This window comes from Lepidothrix coronata, unplaced genomic scaffold (assembly GCF_001604755.1).
Source record: "Lepidothrix coronata isolate B3197 unplaced genomic scaffold, Lepidothrix_coronata-1.0 Scaffold137, whole genome shotgun sequence".
Classification (NCBI taxonomy): domain Eukaryota; kingdom Metazoa; phylum Chordata; class Aves; order Passeriformes; family Pipridae; genus Lepidothrix; species Lepidothrix coronata.
The window spans coordinates 1661937-1682453 of record NW_016690317.1 but is presented as its reverse complement, the minus strand read 5'-3'; the positions used below and the strand labels follow the sequence as shown (position 1 = coordinate 1682453).

At 47.2% G+C, this 20517-nt stretch overlaps 1 protein-coding gene across 1 annotated transcript in view; it reads left to right on the top strand.

Moving 5' to 3' along the window:
• DOCK5 (dedicator of cytokinesis 5) overlaps positions 1-20517 on the top strand; it is a 69196-nt gene that overhangs the window by 39672 nt on the left and 9007 nt on the right. Inside the window, exons 32-48 of the mRNA XM_017827313.1 lie at positions 185-339; positions 1860-1945; positions 2348-2504; positions 3085-3125; positions 3236-3326; positions 3698-3817; positions 4786-4875; positions 6062-6166; positions 7875-8016; positions 11230-11311; positions 11507-11591; positions 11979-12065; positions 12462-12638; positions 15393-15476; positions 16431-16568; positions 17385-17551; positions 18317-18494. Coding sequence (XP_017682802.1) covers positions 185-339; positions 1860-1945; positions 2348-2504; positions 3085-3125; positions 3236-3326; positions 3698-3817; positions 4786-4875; positions 6062-6166; positions 7875-8016; positions 11230-11311; positions 11507-11591; positions 11979-12065; positions 12462-12638; positions 15393-15476; positions 16431-16568; positions 17385-17551; positions 18317-18494 — 1985 coding nt within the window. The remainder of the gene's footprint in view (positions 1-184; positions 340-1859; positions 1946-2347; positions 2505-3084; positions 3126-3235; positions 3327-3697; positions 3818-4785; positions 4876-6061; positions 6167-7874; positions 8017-11229; positions 11312-11506; positions 11592-11978; positions 12066-12461; positions 12639-15392; positions 15477-16430; positions 16569-17384; positions 17552-18316; positions 18495-20517) is intronic.

Genomic DNA, 20517 nt, shown 5'->3' with positions numbered 1-20517 from the left:
CTGACCTTGGACGTCCAGATCCTGCCATTGGACGTCCAGATCCTGCCCTTGGACGTCCAGATCCTGCCCTTGGATGTCCAGATCCTGCCCTTGGACGTCCAGATCCTGCCCTTGGACATCCAGATCCTGCCCTTGGACATCCAGATCCTGCCCTTGGATGTGTCTGACTTCAGTTTTCTTGCAGGTCCCCACAAGATAAAGTTCATTCCAGCCATGGTGGGGCCAATCCTGGAGGTCACCCTGGTGCCAGAGCCTGAGCTCAGGAAAGCAACAATTCCCATCTTCTTTGACATGATGCAGTGTGAGTTCAACTTCAGTGGGAACAGGAACTTCCACATGGTAAGGGAACACCATAAATGTACAATATCTGTACATGTGCAAGGCAAGAAAATACAATATATGCAATATAATACAGTATAGATGCAATATAATATATATATGTGCAATGTAATACATATCTACACATCTAAATTGGGAAGCAATTTGGGGACCTTAAAATAGTAGGTTAAAAAAATGTCTGTTTCTTCACCTTTATAATAACAATATAAATTCCCCCCAGGACAGATTTTGGGCTGTAAATATAAGTTGCTATAGAGAAAATTGCTGTGAGGATTTTGGGGTTGCTTAAATGCTGATTAATCCCTCAGTCACTCACAACACACGCCACATTTTGGAATAATTCTGGAAGGGAGAACAGGGATATAGGGACAGAGAGGGTTTGCTTGAGGTTCCACAGGTAAAAAGAAGAGCAGGAAGCAGGATCTGGATCCCTGAGTTCCAACCCTGGGATAGTTTCTCCAAAAGTTGCCTTTTATTGCTGCTGGGAAGCACCAGCAAGTAAGGAAGGAAAAGGAGCTTCACTTTTGCCCTGAGGCTGAGTTTTCACTGCAGCTTTTAAGGATTTACTCTTCCAGCTTTCCCTTGGGAATACCAGGCATTCCCATCTCACCTGGCAGGTGGGGACACTGCAGCTGTGCTGCAGACAAATTGATATTTATTTATTTATTCCATTGTGGTATTTATTTTATTTTATATATTTTTATATATTTTTTTCCCAGTGCTATATATATATATATATTTTTTATATATATTATGTATATATTATATATATTTATATATTATGTATATATTATATATATATTTATATATTATGTATATATTATATATATTATATATATATACATGATATAGATATATCTATGTATATTAATATACATAGGTATTAAAAAAATGTATGAAATATATATTTCTATAGTGGGAACAGTTAAGAGTGAGACTGTTTCCTTGCCCTGCACATCACAGGGTGTGGATGATCCCCCAGGACTTGGTTCTGGCCCCATGAGAAGTTGGTTTAATTGGGAACACCAGCGTTTGTGATGGTGGTGGCACTTTGGTTGTTCTGGAAGTGGGAGCACTTCAGAGCCACTCATCCCCCAAAAGTAGGAATAAATACCCCAGTTTTTACTAACTGAGCAGCTTTCACTTCTTCATTTAGTTGGAATCAAGTGGTGGTGGCACTTTGGCTCCTTTAGGGTGAGTTCTGTGAGCTGGAAACTTCTCCATCCTGCAGAACAGATCTGCTGGTGGATGGGGAGAAAGGAGGAGTGTGACACCAGAGCATGACTTTGTAGGATGAGAGAGGGAGGACTTTTATCTCCTTGCTCCACTCTTGTCATTTTGGCCTCTTCCCCTTTTTATTCTGCTCCAGCAGTGGAAGGATCCTCTCCCTTGGGCTGTAAAACCAGTGTGTGATGGTGGGGTGGGGTCAGAAACACCAGCCAGGAGCGTTGCTGGTGCTCAGCTCACACCCCTGAGAGCTGCTCCCTATTTAATTGAGGGGGTTTTTTTTGCCTTTTCAGTTTGAAAACGAGCTGATCACCAAGCTGGACCAGGAGGTGGAGGGCGGCCGAGGGGATGAGCAGTACAAGATCCTGCTGGAGAAACTGTAAGTTTTATGCAGGGCACGGAGACCCTTTTTTTACAGCTTATTTGGCTGTTTTTCTAGTGCAAAGAAACCCTAATTCATTGTTCCACTGAGGTGGGAGGCAGCGCAGCTATTTTAGTGCCCAAAAAACGAGGGGTTTATTCTGCAGCAGCAACTTGCCCTAAACTGGGAGGCCAAAACTCACAGTCAGGTGCCAAAGTGCAAAAGCTTGAGAAGAGCAGGCTCAAAATTAAATCAGAAATCAGAACTTTTAGCACCAAGAACCCCTTTTTTTTGCTCAACTAATCATGTTTTGACCTGCCTGACCTGGGTCTCTCAGGGGTGGGTGTTCAGCGCTGACCCCGAAATTCGATTTAGCACCACTTGGAACCATAACTGAGCTGTCCTGGGGTGTCCCTGCAGGCTCCTGGAGCACTGTAGGAAGCACAAATACCTGGCTGCCCCCGGGGAGGTGTTTGCCCTGCTGGTCAGCAGCCTGCTGGAGAACCTGCTGGACTACAGGACCATCATGCACGACGAGAGCAAGGAGAACCGCATGAGCTGCACCGTCAACGTGCTGGTAGGGGGGAGGCTGGGCCTGCACTCCTCACCTGGCTGCTGGGCATCCTGAAGGACTTGGGGTTATTTGGGGGATCCTAAAGGGATTGGTTTTTGTTTGGGGGGGTGATTTGGATTCGTTCTTTGGGCTGGTTCTGGTTAATGATGTGCCCAAGTCAGGCTCTCGAGCTGTGAACGTAGGAAGGGGTACAGTCCAAAATCGAGTCATGGGGCTGATCCTTGGCCAGATGATAATCTGGAGCCCTGAAACAGAGGCAGGAAAGATGCCTAGTGCATAGTTTGGGTCCCTGTTCCGCTGCCAAGAGCTCTGGACAAGTCACTTTGTGTGATTTGCCCCTTTTCTGGAGGTGATGGTGACCCCACCTTGTGTTAAAAGGATGGTTACAGGGATATGTGCAACATATCCTAACAGCAAAGTTCTTTAATACATCTAAACCAGGGATTTATGGCTCTAAGCAGCCAAAATGGCACTAAACATCTTAAAAACATCTAAAACTGATGCTCAAGTTACCTGTCTGGGGATAATTATGCAAATCCCTGGTGTTTTATGTTGTAAGTTTGACTTTTTCTACTGTTGGCAGAACTTTTATAAGGAGAAGAAGCGAGAGGACATTTATATCAGGTGGGTTGTTTCCCTCCATAATCCTGCCCAAAGCCTGGGTTCCCTTGGTGTTCTGTACACGGACACAGGATTCCTTCCCATCAAGGCACAGCAGCTTTTCCTTTCTCCAGGTATCTCTATAAACTCCGGGACCTGCACACGGACTGTGAGAACTTCACAGAGGCAGCTTATACCCTGCTGCTCCATGCAGAGCTGCTCCAGGTATCCCACTAAACCCAGTTTTAATTCCCACCGCCAGGGTTTAGGGTTCTAAACAAAGTACAAACAGCTCAGAATAAACAATTCCTTTTTTCTGCCCCTTTTTTTTCTTAACTGACTTTGCATCACAAAGGTCATTAAGGAGCGCCGTGAATTTTTCCAATTGCACAGCAGTGGAACGAATAAAATGAAACATTATTAATATCAATTATTACTAATAATTGGGAGCTGGGAGAAGATGCCTCAGCTTATATCACTGCAAAGCTTCCTTTGCACTGATGATGACTTGTCTTGAATGCAGCCCTGTGAGAGCCACTGGAGGGATTAATTCATCTGAAAATGAGCACTTTTTTCCCCTTTCTCCCTCTGTGCAGTGGTCTGAGAAGCCCTGTGCCCCCCACCTCATGCAGAGGGACAGCTTCTACGTCTACTCCCAGCAGGAGCTCAAGGAAAAACTCTACCAAGAAATCATCTCCTTCTTCGACAGGGGCAAAGTGAGTGTCTGGCCCTGCTCTGGCAGCAAATCCTGGCTCCAAAATTTACTTTATTTAGTGTTTGCTCACTGGTCAGTCCTTGGCTCAGTGGATGTCACTGGTTGAGGTTGGTGATGGGGTAAGAGCTGGTGTGATCCCACCCCAGGCTTTTGAAGCTTAGGCCTGGCTTAGTGCTGTGGCACGAGCAGCGTGTTTGTCCTGGTGGTGCTGGAACCTGCTGTTCCCTTGTTGGTTGAGGAGCAGCTGGAAAACGAAGCCTGTTCAGGATGCTGGGTGTGAGAGAAAACTGGAGGGGTTTTCCTTCTTTTCCTGGGGAATGTCTGTCAGGTTTTTGGCACTGTCTGCTGATCCTGGCCCTGCACTTTGGAGAGGTGCTTCTGCCAGGGCTGAATGTCTCCTTAGGGTGGATTTAAGGTGAAAGATGAGAGGTTTAAGTTGGGTAGTGGGAAGGAATTGTTCCCTGTGAGGGGCTGGGATGGAATTCCCAGAGAGGCTGTGGCTGCCCCATCCCTGAAGGTTCCAAGGCCGGGGGTTGGAGCAGTGTGGGGGTGGAATTAAATGATCTCTGAGATCCCTTCCCACCCAAACCATCCCGTGATTCTGGGATGAGACAAAGCCAAGGAAGCTGCTGAAGTGCTGCTGTAGGAAGAGACCACCTGGGCTTCTCTTCCCTGTTTAGACTTGTCCTTGCACCTCCCTGTGCCTGAGTTTTCCCTGTCGGGATTCCAGTGGAAACCTCGCTCTGTAAATGCCTTTCAGATCCACAGATGAGCAGCTCTCTGACTGTAACTGCCAAAAATGCACATCCCAGGGGCTGGGGGAGAGCTGGCAGGGCATGAAAGCCCTGCCTGGCTGGAAATCAGCTGCACTTCTGTTCACCTGTCTGTGCTCAGGGATGCTTTTAACTGAGTCTTTTATGTTATTTGTGCTCTTCTTCTCCCTCCTGCCTCCCTTCACCCTCCGTGGAGATGTGGGAAAAAGCCATCCAGCTGAGCAAGGAGTTGGCTGACATGTATGAAAACAAGGTCTTTGATTATGAAGGGCTTGGGAATCTCCTGGTAAGACTTTTTTTCCTCTTTTTTCAGCAGGCTGCTCGCTGCTTGGATTAATCTTGGTGGGCAGGATTAGCCTAAAATACATTTATGTCAAAGACAAGCAAAGCAACATAACCCTGGACTGCTTAAATTAATGTTGTTGAGCAGCATAAGCCTAAAATACGTTTATGTTAAAGGCAAACCAACTGTTTAAATTAATATTATTGAGCAGCATAAGCCTAAAATACATTTATGTTAAAGGCAAACCAACTGTTTAAATTAATATTGTTGAGCAGCATAAGCCTAAAATACTTTTATGTTAAAGGCAAACCAACTGTTTAAATTAATATTGTTGAGCAGCATAAGCCTAAAATACCTTTATGTTGAAAGACAAACAAACCAACGTAACCTCCATGGCTTTGTAAAGTTTTTAATATTAGAATAATGTTTTTTTTAAGTTTTTTAAGTAGGTTTTGACCTCCTAATTAGCAGGACAGTACCATGGGCAGATGTTTAGAGTTCTTGCTGTTAATCAAATAAAGCAACATTTGCAAGGTGTTTTTTCAGGCTCCCTAAATCTCATCACCTCGTTACTTCTGTGGTAAAACTGCTGTGTGAAAACACAGAACTACAGAATCCTCTTGGTCCTGAATTATATTTTTTAGTAATTAAAGGTGGAACCAGATGGTCTTTATGTTCTTTCACAGGAGGATCATCTGCCCAGTTTTACTTCTGCCAGTTCTCTGACATTTGTCACCATTTGTGTCTGCTCAGCTTCAGAATATATTTATATTTAATTGGCTTTCAGGCAGTTAAGGATTTCAAGTATCCTTCTGGAATCCTAAAAGCCATGGCATCGTTCTCAACGTCTGCAAACCAGGAAATGAAGTTGGTTCTGGTCCAGACAAACCAAATATTTAATCAAGTAAATGGACAAGCAGCAGAGAGTGGATCCAAAAGGCAAATTGTAAAATGCATTGTCAGGGAGAGCTGCTGGGAGCTCCAGCCTGGCAGTGTCCAGAGGGAAAAAGTGGGGTGGTTTTTTTGTCTTCTAGAAAAAAAAGAATTACTTTTTTTTATTTTCCAGAAAAAAAAGAGCTACTTTTTATTTTTTATTATTTTCCAGAAAAAAAGAGGTTGTGGTTTTTTTCCCAGAAAAAAACCCTATTTTTTTCCAGAAAAAAAGAGTTACTTTTTTTTTATTTTCCAGAAAAAAAGAGCTACTTTTTATGAGAATATCATGAAAGCAATGAGGCCTCAGCCAGAGTACTTTGCTGTTGGATACTATGGGCAGGGTTTCCCCTCTTTCCTCCGGGTAAGAATTCCTCAACACTCCCTTCCTGCAGTGCTGGGGACCCCAAAAATCCCAACTTTTCCACAGATACCAAGAGAATTCGATGCCAAACTCCTTTTCCTTTGCGTGTCACTGACACATCTAAATCCCTCAAGTATTTCAGAGCATTTCAGTGTCTAAAAACAATTAAGAGATGGAATTATGTGTGTTCCCAGCTTTAATAGAGTGTTGCAATAGGGTTTGTCCTGACGTGGGTTTAAACAGAATCTTCCTTTTGTATCGGTGCCCTCTGACATGAGATTGTTGCTGTTAGGGAATGTTTAGCCTGGGAAATATTTATCCTGTAGCTTTTCAGCCTGGATCAGCCTGATTTTCAGGCGTGGATCATTCCAGTGCTCAGGCACACCAGTGAGAGTTTGTCCCACGCAGAGGAATTAAAGTGCAAAGGTTCTTCTTGTCTGAGGCAGGTGCTGAGCGTGAATGAGTCCCATGGGCATGCCAGAGAATATTCCTGGCTATTATTGAAAATGCAGGAATATTTACATTCTCAGGCTGGAGCTGTTTGAAGTTCTGGCCTTCAGTGGAATCCAAGCTCAGTGAAAGAGGAGAGGGTTTAATTAGAGCTGTGTGGTGGAACGGCATAGAAGGCTTTGGCCTCCAGGGCGTGTTTTTGGGTCCTTCCCTTCCACAAAGCACCACAGCCAGGTGGACAGGCTGGAAAAATAATTGACCTCGGGCTGGTGTTTGGTCTGTCAAGCAAAACTGCCAGGGCTGGACATTTGGGTGATGGAGTGAAGGGAGTCAGGAATGGGCCAGGGAAAACTCCTGTCTGTGCACAGGGAGGTCCCTCAGGTCACTCCCACCACCGGTGGGCTCAAGGACCAGCTCCCTGCATTAAAGAACTTTTTTGGCATAATTGTTCTCTCGCTTAAAACCAGCCCCTGTGGGAGTTCTTGGGGTGCTGGAAAGCAGGGGCAGCTCAGTGACACCTGGATGTGTTTGTGAGGATATGAACACAATGGGATGGAGTTGAGGATGTCCCTGCTCATTGCAGGGGGGTTGGACTAGATGGCTTATAAAGGATCCCTTCTCATTCAAACCAAAGGATCCCTTCTCATTCAAACCAAAGGATCCCTTCTCATTCAAACCAAAGGATCCCTTTTAATTCAGACCAAAGGATCCCTTCTAATTCAGACTAAAGGATCCCTTCTAATTCAGACTAAAGGATCCCTTCTAATTCAGACTAAAGGATCCCTTCTCATTCAGACTAAAGGATCCCTTCTCATTCAGACTAAATGATCCCTTCTAATTCAGACTAAAGAATCCCTTCTAATTCAAACTAAAGGGTCCCTTCTAGTTCAGACTAAAGGATCCCTTCTCATTCAGACCAAAGGATCCATTCTCATTCAACCCAAAGGATCCCTTCTAATTCAGACTAAAGGATCCCTTCTAATTCAGACTAAAGGATCCCTTCTAATTCAAACCAAAGGGTCCCTTCTAATTCAAACTACTCTCTGATTCTGTGTATTTTGTAGGCAAACCTGAGGTTCCCTTTGCCAGGCCTTGCCTCCCCAGAGCTGCTGAGCTCTCACTCCAACCCATTCCTTCCCTCACCTCTTCTGTCTGTCGAGCTTAAACCCCGTCCCTTCCCATGAACCAGACCTCTGAGACTGCCCTGGGGGTGTTTGGCAGCTCGTTCTCATTCTCTTTTTTCCTCTCCTCCCCCCAGAATAAAATCTTTATCTACCGTGGCAAGGAGTACGAGCGGAGGGAGGACTTCAACCTGAAGCTGCTGACCCAGTTCCCCAGTGCTGAGAAGATGACCAGCACTGCCCCTCCAGGGGAAGACATCAAAGCTTCTCCTAAACAGCGTATCTTTTGCTTCTGATGAGTTTTGGGCACGTTCAAGAGCCGCCTCTGTCCTGGAATGGGTCGCCAGCAATAATAAGCAAGGAGCTCATTGCTCCGGGGGGGCTTGGAAGGCACAAAAATAGGGATATCTGGAGTTGTAACAGGGAATTTAAACAGGCTGGAAGAAGAGCTTGGTGCTGTCAGGGTTAACCAAGCTGTTGTCTGGGTGAACCCTGAACAGGCTGCAGGTGTTGCCTAAAGAAAATGCAGGGAGGAAAAAAAAAACTCCGAGGCAAGTTAGTTTGGGAGGTGAGATGAGAAAAGGATTTTAATTTGTGCCTCTGAGGCGTGAGATTACGAGACACAGGCTCCTCCTCTGTCCAGGTGGTACAATTTAGAATATTCCTTGTCCAGTCCCAGGTTTCATCCACCCACTGGCTTTTGCCCTGGACCACCCTCACGGTGCTCGTGCCCCTTGGGAGTTGGGGCTGGGGGCTTTTTGAGACCCCTCCTTCATCAGCTTCATCTTCTTCAGGTTCCCCCAGTTCTCGACTGTACTCTTGCAGTTCAGGCCAAGGTACAAGTGTTCTCTAAACAAACGGGCCTGCTCTTAAAGAGAGACTAAACATTTTCTCCTGGAATTCAGGGGATAATGATATGGGAGCATGGAATGGGGTGATGGGGTGGGGGGATGTGTGTAGTTTCTGTGCTAAGGGTAAGTGACTCAGGGTTGCTACTTCTAAAATCTACTTCTGCTATATAACTACTTATAAAAATTATAAAAAATATAAATATTATATAAAAATATTATATATATAAAATATATAATATATAATAATATATTAAATATATTTAAAAGTTTATAAAAATTAGAAAAATCAAAAAAACCCAGATCTTATTCTTATTAGTTTTATTCTTATTTTTATTCATATTTTTATTCTTATTTTTATTTGTATTTTTATTCTTATTGTTTTTTATTCATATTTTTATTCTTATTTGTATTTTTATTCTTATTGTTTTTTATTCCTATTTTTATTCTTGTTGTTTTTATTCTTACTGTTTTTTATTGTTGTTTTTATTCTTATTGGGTTTTATTCTTATTGAGTTTTATTCTTATTGGGTTTTATTCTTGTTTTTTTTTATTTTTGTTTTTATTCATATTGGGTTTTATTCGTATTGGGTTTTATTCGTATTGGGTTCTGTTCTTGTTTTTTATTCTTGTTGTTTTTTTATTTGTGTTGGTTTTTATTCTTCTTGGTTTTTATTCGTACAGTTTTTTATTTGTATTGAGTTTTATTCTTATTTTTTTTTTATTCTTATTGGTCTTTTATTCTTACCATTTTTTAATTCTTCTTCTTTTGCCTCTCTGCTGGTGGAGCTCCAGGCTGTGTCCCAGCACCCCAGTAGGCTTGAGATCCTCTTCATTGGGAGCCTGACCCAGTGCAACCTGGTGAAGATGCTTCACATCCCTGCTGGTGACTCCAGGCAGTGTCAGGGGTGCTCCTGGCAGACCAACAGCGGGAAAAACCAAGTTCCTGGGCCAGACTGGAGCATCTGATGGTCCATTTTGGCCTCAAAATCCTGTGCACAGAGGCACAGCTCAGGCAGTGATACCAGATGCTTCCCTTGCAATAATCCTGCCAAGCACTGAATCCACAGAGGAAATTAAAATTCAGTCAAGACCAAACTCGGTATCAAAACTGCCTCTTCTGTTGCTGCTTTGTTTCAGCTACTTCCTTTGCATCTGTTTGTGTTTGCTCTAATGTTTTTGGCTCCGGATGAGCCTGAACTGCACAAGTTTGGATGCAGATCTGAACTCTACCAAAAGCTTGGGGGTGTTTGGTTCCGGGGCTCTGGCACAGCCCCACGAGGAAGGGGAGCAGCTGCACAGCTTGGATTTGGGACAGGTTCCTCTCAGCCTCCTCCAAACACCTTCTGAGAAGATGAGGAGTCTCAGTGTTGTGTCAGGCAGACCTTGATGGTTCTGTAGTTTGCCTTCAATTCAGGCTTTTTTACCCTCCTTTGTCTCGGGCTCTTTTTTCCTTCCGTTTGATCTGTTTTTGTGGCTGTTTTGGGATAAAACAATGGGTCCTTTTGCTTTGCTGACAGTGCCCCGTGAGCTGGGCACCGTCTCAGGCCTTGCCTGGAGCCTCCAGCAGACCAGTCGTGCACCAGTTGGGGACTGGGAGTGTGTGGCTGCTCATCCTGGCACAGAGCCCGGGCTAATAAGCTCTCCTGAGAGAGGAGGAATCAGCTCGGGCTCAGAGTTTGATCTAATGTGGGTTGGGCTCAGCTCTGGCAGGGATCCAGCTGGCTCCTCAGAGCGGGCAGGATGACCTTGCTTTGGCTTCCCAAACACTCCTTAGAAGTGCCCTCAGTGAAGGGAAGGATGTGTGGGGGCTGCCTTGACCCACAGGGCCCCTTCAGAGGGCAGCTGGCAGGTGATTCCCAGAAGTAATCTGCTAATGGAGGTCAAATTCCTTCAGCTTTGCTTTGCCATCCAGGGTTTTTCCTCCTGTGAAGCCTCAGCGTGGTCCTTCCAACAGAATTTTGGAGGAGCTGTTGTGCTTGGGGATACTGTTACTGATTTTTATTTATTTATTTTTTTTTTTTATGTCTGTGGTGGTTCACAGGTGCAAAAGCTGGAGGTGAAGTAGCTGTTCCTTGATTAAAACCAGTTCTTTTCTTGGGTTGGATTTATGAATTGTTTAAAATGTATTAATTTAAGAAGTGGGAGGGAAGCCCCACTGTGCTGGCAGAGTCTGATAAATCACTGGGGGGTGAGAGAGAAGAGCAGAACCCAGGACAGAATCCTGCTTTCCTTTTTCTTGTTTCCCAAAGTAGAAATCAGCAATTTCTGAGGCTTCCAGGGAATTTCAATACTTGGAAGTGTCCAAGGCCAGGTTTGATGGGGCTTGGAGCAACCTGGGCTAGTGGGAGGTGTCCCTGCCCGTGGCACTGGATGGGCTTTAAGGTCCCTTCCAACCCAACCCATTCCATGATTCTGGGATAAGTACAACCCTTATCTTGATGGGCTTTTAATCCTACAAACTGCAAGATGCAGTACAATGCCTGGGATTTGTGATGAACTAGTATTTTCCTTCAAACTCAACAAAAGCACGGGGAATTGTGGGGAATTCTGACACTTGCTGAAAACAGGGAGGGTGTTTCTCTGGCTCTCCTGTTTCCCCAAAAGGATTCCTGGTTTTTCATCCTTAACTAGAGCTGCTCAGATGTGCAGTGCTTTATTGTGAAGCCTGTGATGAACCTGCCACCTAATTACAAAGATAAACCTGTTCCTGAACAGATCCTAAAGTAATTCATTTTCTTTTCCCCCTCAACATTTCCTTTGTACTTTCCCCAACTAACTTAGGCTGCAGTGCCTTTGTGCCTGGTGTAAATTTATTTAATATCCAGTTTAAACTTCATTGTGAGAAGAAAAGAGTTGAATATTTCTGCAAAGGAGGGTGGGAGGTGAGGAAACTCAGCATTTACTCTGCTTCTTTCCAGCTACTACAGAGCAAACGAGGTGCAGCAATTCACACACTCCAGACCTGTCAGGAAAGGAGAGAAAGATCCAGACAACGAGTTTGCTGTGAGTCCTTTGCCTTTTGTTTGTTTCCTTGGGGGCATTTTGACCAAAACTGTCAAAATGGTCGGGGAGGTTTGGTATTAAAAGGCAGGAGAAAAAAAAAAGGGGCTGCCCTTGGCACTACAATCTTTGCCAAGGTGTTGGTGCCAAGGGGCTCCAGAGCTGGAGTTTTAACATTCAGAATCCATCAAAATCCATCAATACTGAGCTGTGCAGCCCCAGCTGCCCACAGAGCACAGCAAGGGGCTCCCTCCCACTTAGTGCAGGTGAGAATGGTTGGGGAAGGTCCTGCCAAGGTTCTGGGAGCCTCACCCTCCACGGGGGGAGAATTCAATTGCAAGACCAATATTTTCCTCACACCTTGGCATTTTTTTTCCTTCTCTTGACCAGACCATGTGGATAGAAAGGACAACCTACACCACAGCTTATTCATTCCCAGGCATCCTCAAGTGGTTTGAGGTCAAGCAGGTCACCACGGTGAGTTCTGTGTGGGGCTGCATCTCCTGCCCTCCAATCCCTCCAGGAATCCCTTGGAACAGTTAGGATTGCCAGTCCTTCCCCCGTTGGATGTGGCACATCAGTAACTTAAATTCCTTAATTTTATATTCAGTGGGGAGGAATAAATCATAGACTTCTGGAATCATGCAATGGTTTGGGTTGGAAGGGACCTTAAACCCCATCCAGTGCCACCTCCTGCCATGGGCAGGGACACTTTCCACGAGCCCAGGCTGCTCCAAGCCCTGTCCAACCTGTCCTTTGACACTCCAAGGACCCAGCTTCTGTGGGAATTCCATCCCACCCCTTCCCCACCCTCACAGGGAAGGATGGTTATTATTGTAACCTGGTTTATTCTGGTTTTTTTGTCTTCCTCAGGAAGAGATCAGCCCCTTGGAGAACGCCATAGAAACCATGGAGCTGACCAACGAGAAGATCACCAACATTGTCCAGCAGCACATCTGGGACCGGAGCCTCCCTGTGCACCCCCTGTCCATGCTCCTCAACGGGATCGTGGACCCGGCCGTCATGGGGGGATACACCAACTACGAAAAGGTCTTGCTCAGGGAGCTTCCAGGTTTCTGGAGCCAGGCTGGGAGAGCTGGGGGGGTTCCCCTGGAGAAGGGAAAGCTCCAGGAAAGACCTGAGAGGCCCTTCCAGGGGCTCCAGGAGAGCTGGAGAGGGACTGGGGACAAGGGATGGAGGGACAGGACACAGGGAATGACTTCAAACTGCCAGAGGGCAGGGAGAGATAGGGAGAGAGAGGCAGGGATAGTGGGGAGAAATTCTTGGCTGTGAGGGTGGGAAGGATCCAGGGAGACCTGAGAGCCCCTTCCAGGGCCTAAAGGGGCTCCAGGAGAGCTGGAGAGGGACTTGGGACAAGGGATGGAGGGACAGGACAAGGGGAATGGCCTGAAGCTGTAGAAGTGCAGGTTTAGATGAGGTGTTAGGAGGAAATTCTTCCTTCTGAGGGTGGGAGGCCCTGGCAGAGGTTGCCCGGAGAAGCTGTGGCTGCCCCATCCGTGGAAGTGCCCTTGGAGCAACCCGGGCTTGTGGAAGGTGTCCCTGCCCATGGCAGGGGTTTTAGGGATCTTTAGGTTCCCTTCCCACCCAAACCATTCCATGAGAAAAGGTGAAGTTGTGTTTCTTTCCCGTGGTTTCATTCCTCCCTCAGAGGCTCTCAGATCCTGGTGCTTCCCCTCGAGACCAGCCTGGACCAAGTTAAATTCCCCTCTGGGCTTCCAGGAGGCGACTTTTCCAGTAGGTTTGACCCCTGGAAATTCTGGTCACTTCACAAGCAGGGAGCTCAGAGCCGGGGGCGGAATGAATTGATCTGGAAGATCCCTTCCAACCCAAACCATTCCATGTTCCTCTGATGTGGAGCTCAGCCCCGTGACCTCTGCAGTGCTGAGGTGGAAACCTGGGAGGTTCAGCTGAGCTTCCAGCTGTTCCCCAGCCACGGCACATCCCGTGTCCGTGTGTTCAGAGCTCAGAGAGGAGCAGGAGAGAACGAAGAGCAGAGATTCCCACTGCCTGCAAAGGTGGAAAACCTTTGCAGTGTTTAGTTTTGGTGCCGTGCATTGCCATGGGGGGGGATGATCCAGCTCTCCTGGGCCTCCTTTCCAGGGGTGACAACAACCTTGCTCCTGTCTCAGGGGGCACAGAGCACAGTGCAGGTGACAAAGAAACTGCTCTTTCTCCCTTGTATTGTTAATGTGAAGGAAAATTAGGATTTCTCTTGCCAGCAAATTATCTGTATTTGGAGTCTTTTGCAGCAAAAAGCAAATATTTCAGGGAAAAAAGCACTATTTCCTCCCTGGGTTTATCCAGCTGACCCCAGCGTTGGTTCTTTGTTTTTTTGGGATGTTTAATTGAAGCTGTTGATTCCCAGCACCTACTGGGGACATTCCCAGCCCAAAAATCTAGTGCTTATTTCCCTAAACTGAAGGGATGGTGTTAAAACACGTCTGATCCTTCTCAGATGTGTTGCAGTCACATGGAATGAAGAGCACAAGTTAAATGAGAGAGGGGCTGATTTATCCAGGGTCTGACTCTGCTTGTTCCAGAGGACTTGCACACTCTGCCAGGCTGAATTTGGCCCTAAATCCTCCCCTTTTATGAATTAAGGTTGACATAAAGTGTAGAATTACGATAGTGGGAAAGCAGTTAAAACCAGGAAACACAAAGTATCCATGACCACATCTGGAAATGCTCATTTCTGGTTCATATTTTCCTATTTCAGCTGAAGATCAGAACACTTGGCTTTTGTGGGCGGCTCAAATCTCGAATTTTAATTGTTTCATTGGAGCCAAAAAGCCAAAATCTGTGTTTTTAACATCTTTTTTCTTGCAATAATTGAACACTTTCAAGACAATTCCTGTGGGAGCTCCCCAGCAGCCCTTTCCCAGGCTCACCTCCTCCTGCCATCAACCTTTTTGGGATCATTCCCCAACCCTATAAACACTTGTCCAACAGTCCAGTTAATGGCACACAGGAGGAAAAATGCACATTCAGAGGCTGAAATAGTTCAGGGAGGCATTTCAAAGCCAAATTAAAAAATGATTAGGGATTTTATCTAGGCAAAAAAAAGAAAATGAAACATTTCTGACCCGGAATTGTGATCCTTTCCAGTGGGACACTGCAGCACATCCTGGGAATTGGCACAATTTTAAGGCTTCAGTCCAGGAAAGTGGATTTGGTTTTGTTCAGCTTTAAACCAGGTTGTGGTGATTGAAGGTAAAGCCAGAAATGGAGACTAAAGGTGCTTTGTTGAGCCCAAACCTCAGCAGAAGCTTTATATATTTCTACTGAGTCTTTGTAACAAGCCCCAGGTGAAAAGGTTGGATTTAGGGGCTTAAATCCCAAAGCTGAAGGGAATTGGAGCAGGTCACCTTTGAGCAGGTCTGGGGTGTCCTTGGCTGCTGAAAACTAGAGGCTTTTTGAGGTGAAAAGTCAAGATTTTGGGTCTACTCCTCACATTGAAGGGAGAATTAATGTAACCTGGGTTATTCCAATCAACACTGGTTTATGAGGAGGGAGTTGGAATTGAGTAAGACCTTTCTTACTCAATTTAAAATATATGTTCCACTGAAATTATTATTTATGGAAACAAAAAAAGCCCTTTTTTCCCCCATTTCTCCACAAATAACCCCGGTTCTTTTTCCCTCAGCTCGGTGGCAGGGAGGTGGCAAAATCTGGCATAATATGAGGAATAATGGCAATGAATTGCTTCTGAATCCCAGGGATCTTCCCCTGGGAAAGCAGGGTGGTGTTTGCATCACCTTTTTCGTGTTCTCTCTTTGCTTCCAGGCCTTTTTCACCGAGAAGTATCTTCAGGAACATCCCGAAGATCAAGATAAAATCGAGCTGCTGAAGCAACAGATTGCCATCCAGGTCTGGAACTGGGGAAGGACTGGGAGAGCACCATGAGGGAGGGCAGATGATTTTTCATCCTCATTTCTTTCCTAGAGAGAGAATCTGGACAGTGCCCAGTTGCTTTTTATTTTAAGGGAACTGCTGCATCCTAAAATTGTGGCCTAAAATATTCCATGTGCTTTGTGTTACTCTGGAATATTTGCCAAGATGGTGGAGGCTTTTCCCTCCTGAGGGTCCAAATGTCTGTTACCTCTTTATGAAATCATCAAACCTGCTGGGGTGACCATTGGAATTGGTGTGTTTTGACCCTCAGGGAGGTGAAAACTGCCTGGTTTTCTTGGGATGTCAGTGGCATCCTGTGACATTTTACGTATTCCCACCCAGCAGAGGGTGGTTAAAGCCACCTCACAGTCCCACAGCCCTGGGGGCTGAGAAGTGGTGCTCTGACATTGAAACATGGCATTTTTCCAAAGCAGAATAAGGAACCTGAGGGGGCAAGAGGGAATCATGGAATGGGTTGAGTTGGGAGTGGACTTTAAAGCCCCTCTCATTCCACACCCCCTGCCATGGGCAGGGACACCTTCCACGAGCCCAGGTTGCTCCAACCTGGCCTTGGAACCGTGGATATAAGTGGGGAAAATGGTCATATTTTTGAGCACCTGGAGCTCACACTGTCGGGTTTGAGTGCCACAGGTCAGTAGCTGAGCTTCCTTGCCTCATCATTGCTTAGTTTTGCCTCTTCAAACCCAAAACACGTTGATTTAAGTCCTTTAAGTGCATTGAATGTGTTGAGCCTGGATGTGGCATCAGTGCCATGGGCTGGGAACCACGGTGGGGTTGGACCAAGGGTTGGACTTGATGATCTCAGAGGTCCCTTCCAACCCAGCTGATTCTCTGATTCCATGAAAACCCCTTCCTGGAGCAGCAGGGCTGATTTATCTTTTTGGGACTTGGTTTTTCCCCTCCCTGCAGATGCCCCTGCTGGCGGAGGGGATCCGGATCCACGGGGAGAAGCTGACGGAGCAGCTGAAGCCGCTGCACGAGCGGCTCACGGGCTGTTTCCGGGAGCTCAGGAGGAAGGTGGAGAAGCAGTACGGGGTCATCACCCTGGTGAGCCAGCCTGGCTGGGCACTGTTTGCCTCCAAAGCATCCATGTCCCCCTTTTCTCCCCCCTTGTGAGCTGGGATTTACCCCCTGGAGCCCCACAGGCTGGCACAGTGTGGCTGGAGAGCAGCCAGGCAGGGAGGGAGCTGGGAGTGGGGATGGACAGGGAGCTGAACAGGAGCCAGAGTGTGCCCAGGGGGGCAAGAGGCCAATGGATCCTGGCCTGGCTCAGGAATAGTGTGGCAGCAGGAGCAGGGAAGTGATTCTTGCCCTGCCCTGGGCACTGGGGAGGCCACCCCTGGAGTGCTGTGCCCAGCTCTGGGCCCTCAGTTTGGGAAGGATGTTGAGGGGCTGGAGCAGGTCCAGAGAAGAGCAACGAGGCTGGGGAAGGGTCTGGAGCACAAGTGCTGGGAGGAGCAGCTGAGGGAGCTGGGGGGGCTCAGCCTGGAGAGGAGGAGGCTCAGGGGAGACCTTCTCACTCTCTGCAACTCCCTGACAGGAGGGGGGAGCCGGGGGAGGTCGGGCTCTGCTTCCAGGAAGCAGCCTTAAGCTGCACCAGGGGAGGTTTAGGTTGGATATCAGGAAGAAATTCTTTACAGAGAGGATGCTCAGCCATTGGAATGGGCTGCCCAGGGAAGTGGTGGATTCTCCATCCCTGGAGGTTTTTAAGCAGAGACTGGATGTGGCATCAGTGCCATGGGCTGGGAACCACGGTGGGGTTGGATCAAGGGTTGGACTGGATGATCTCTGAGGTCCCTTCCAACCCAGCTGATTCTGTGATTCTGTGATTCTGTGATTTCTCAGCCCTGTTTTTGCCTGCAGCCCCCCTCCCTGACCGAGAGGAAGCCCAGCAGGTCTGGCTCTGTGGTGCTGCCCTACATCATGTCCTCCACCCTCAGGAGGCTCTCGGTCACCTCCGTGGCCTCCTCCGTGGTCTCCACCTCCTCCACCTCCTCTGACAGCACCTCCTCCAGGCCAGGCTCGGATGGGTCAGTACCAGCCTTTCCCCCTGATTTACAGCACTGCAAAAACGCCTTTGCAAGGATTTTAGTTACTCTTAAAATCAAAGTTTATTCCCAAGTAACGCACACTGAAAAATTGTAATATTACTCCGTTTTATAGGCAGGGAGTTTGGGGCACAAATAGGGATGATAATTCTGGGAATTGAACCCACAGCTGCTGTCCAAATTATTTGCCTGGCACTGAAGAGGGATGGGGTGTATTTCAGACACACACACTGTCTCTGCTTCCCGGGAAAACAGGAGGTGTAAGGCACTGCAGGGTGGTTTATTTTGGTGTGGTCAGCAAAGAGGTGAATAAGTCACACAGGACGTGTTTCCACCCTGTTTGCAGCTGCATCCATGGAATTGGAGCTGCCACAGATGGAAACATTCCCTGGTTTTACTTCTCTGTACATTTAATTTACAGCTGTGATAAGCAGAAGGGTTTGGGGGACTTGCTGAAGGGCAGTGCAGGGCTCAGCATAAAATGAAGGTCTGGCTCCCTCTGCAAGCAGATCAGACTTTACAGTCATTATTACACATTACATAATGTGATTTTACAGATCTCATTGGACCTAAGACATAATACTCAGAATTTCTGGGGTAACCCAGCACGAATCTCGCTGAAAAATCCACGTTCATCATTCAGTTTTTCCCAAGAACCTCATGCAAACTAAGAGATGGCAGCTTTTTAACCAACAGCCCTTGAAAGGTCTGATGGACTCGTGTTTTTTCCCCTCTTTTGGGCCACAGATCTATCCTGGAGCCTCTCTTGGAGAGGAGAATATCAACATCTTCCAGAGCTGAGGAGCCGCCCGTGAAGGATGATGGTGACAACAGGATCAGCAAACTCAAGAGGAAGGAGTGGAGCATTAGCAAGTCTCAGGTTATCGTGGAGAAGGAGCCAGAAACAGAACTGACTTCCAAAATGGTAACCCAATAATGCTGACAGCGAGAACCCAGTCCCCAGCAGGAGGATTGGGAGCGTTCCCGTTGCTGCTCCTTGGGAGCTGCATTAACCAGCGGGAGGGGTTGGAATTCCAAAAGCTTTGCTCATCTGAGTCGTGCTTTTTTTCTGTGGAAAATCGGTGTCACAGCTTTGGCTGGAGGGACAGACTGGCAACAGGAGGCTCTGATGCTTCCTGGAGGTGCTGAGTGCCCCAGTCGTGGTCAGAGCAGGGGCCTGGGTGATGCTCTCAGCGCCCTGCAGGGCTGCCCCTGTTTTTGTTGGAGCAACCCCTGCTGCCCCAGGGTCTCAAACCAAGACAGCCAGTCAGGAATCCAGCTGCCAGGCCAGATGTTCAGCTGCTGTCACTGGGCATCAGTGCGCAAATGCAATGTGCTGGGAGGTGAGGAGCAGCCTGATGGGCTGGGCAAGGGGAAAAGGATGGGCTGCTCGTTAAGTCACCAGCTTGGGACTTGGAAAACCTGGTTCCAGCCTGTGCTTTGCTCCAGACCCTCCTGCATGGGGGCAGAGGGGTTATTCCTTCAGCAGATTATTTGCAGGAGAGGAATAAAAGGGAATCTATCCCCCCCCCAGGAGGCTGTAATGAGGAATATCTTGGAGCTGTTGGGATTAGGGTTGGCAGTGGGATTCCCAGTGATCACTGATGCACAGGGATAAGTTTCAGCCCACAGGTAAAGCTGTAGAACCTTGGAATATTATCCTGATTGATGCAAAGGCTGTGCTGCACTGTCAGAGGATGAGAGAATTGGGCACCTGAGCATTTCAGCTCAGTGATACTAATCTGACTTAGCACAGGCTGTGTAAATAATGAGCAAACATGAATTCCTGTGTTTCCCTTTCTCTCTCGAGTGCCCAACGGAATCTGGCAGGAACAGGGCCTGCATTTTCAGGAATTCTCATCAAATCTGAGTGCTGCTGCCAGCACTTGGAGGCTGCAGGATGTTTATTAGAAGGGGAGCTGGGCTGGTGTCACTGGGTATTGACAGGCTTTCCAGGGCAGGAAAATTGGGAGTCGGGAATGTTGGTGGTTCAGGAGGCCTGGCCCCTCTGCCTCTGCTGCTGGATTAAATGGCTTTAGCCCACAGGCACTGCTGGCAGCTGCTGATCACTTTATTGAGTAAAACTAGAGGGAAAATATCTGGGATAAAGCCCATTTGTGTGGTTTGCTGGGGCAGTGGGGAATGTCTGTCCAAGGCTTTGCACTGCAGGGAGCTGAGAGATGGAAACACAGCACCCACCCTCCCTTCTCCCCAGCATCTCTGAGGGCAAATTCCAAGTGTTATCAGCTCCCAGTCCAGGGTTACAGCCCTGCAAAGCTCAGAGAAAGCTGGTTTTATTGCTGCTCGAGTGCAGCCCAAGAATGGGACAGGCTGATTTTATGCAGCTCTTGGCTGAGCTGTGTGGGAGCTGGAAAGGCAGAGGGAAGCAAAGGCTTGCTGTGTGTGTCCAGCAGATTTGGGCTTTAAATGTTTTATATTCACCAGTGTGTGGTCTCCTCTGTGCTAAGAGAAATCCAACTGATGGAGAACTGAGCTCTGAAGAGCCCAGTGAGTTTAATTACATGTTTAAGTGAGAGCCTGCTCTGTAAAACAACAAACTGATATTTTAAAAGTCCCTGATATTCCTGAACTGGACTCTTGTGGCCTCGTGATTGGAGTGAAGAGCACAGAGGACACACGTGACACTGGAAGGAACTGGAACATCTCCCGAGTCCCAGATGCAAAGGATTTGCTCTGGAAAGCCTAAAATAGGCTTGTTTCACAGCCCCGAGGAGCTGGGTGACACCAGCAGCCCTGACCTGCACCCAGAATTTCAGTGTTTTACTTCTTGGAAAGACTTCTCCCCCACTGCCCTGCCCAGTTTATTCACAGAACTGCAGCAGCTTTTCAGCCTGACACCTTCCCCTGTTAGTTAATCCTCTGAGGCCCCTCAAACCAGCCTGCTCTTACCTGGCTGACTTCTGAAGGGTTTTGTCTGCCTTTGTTCC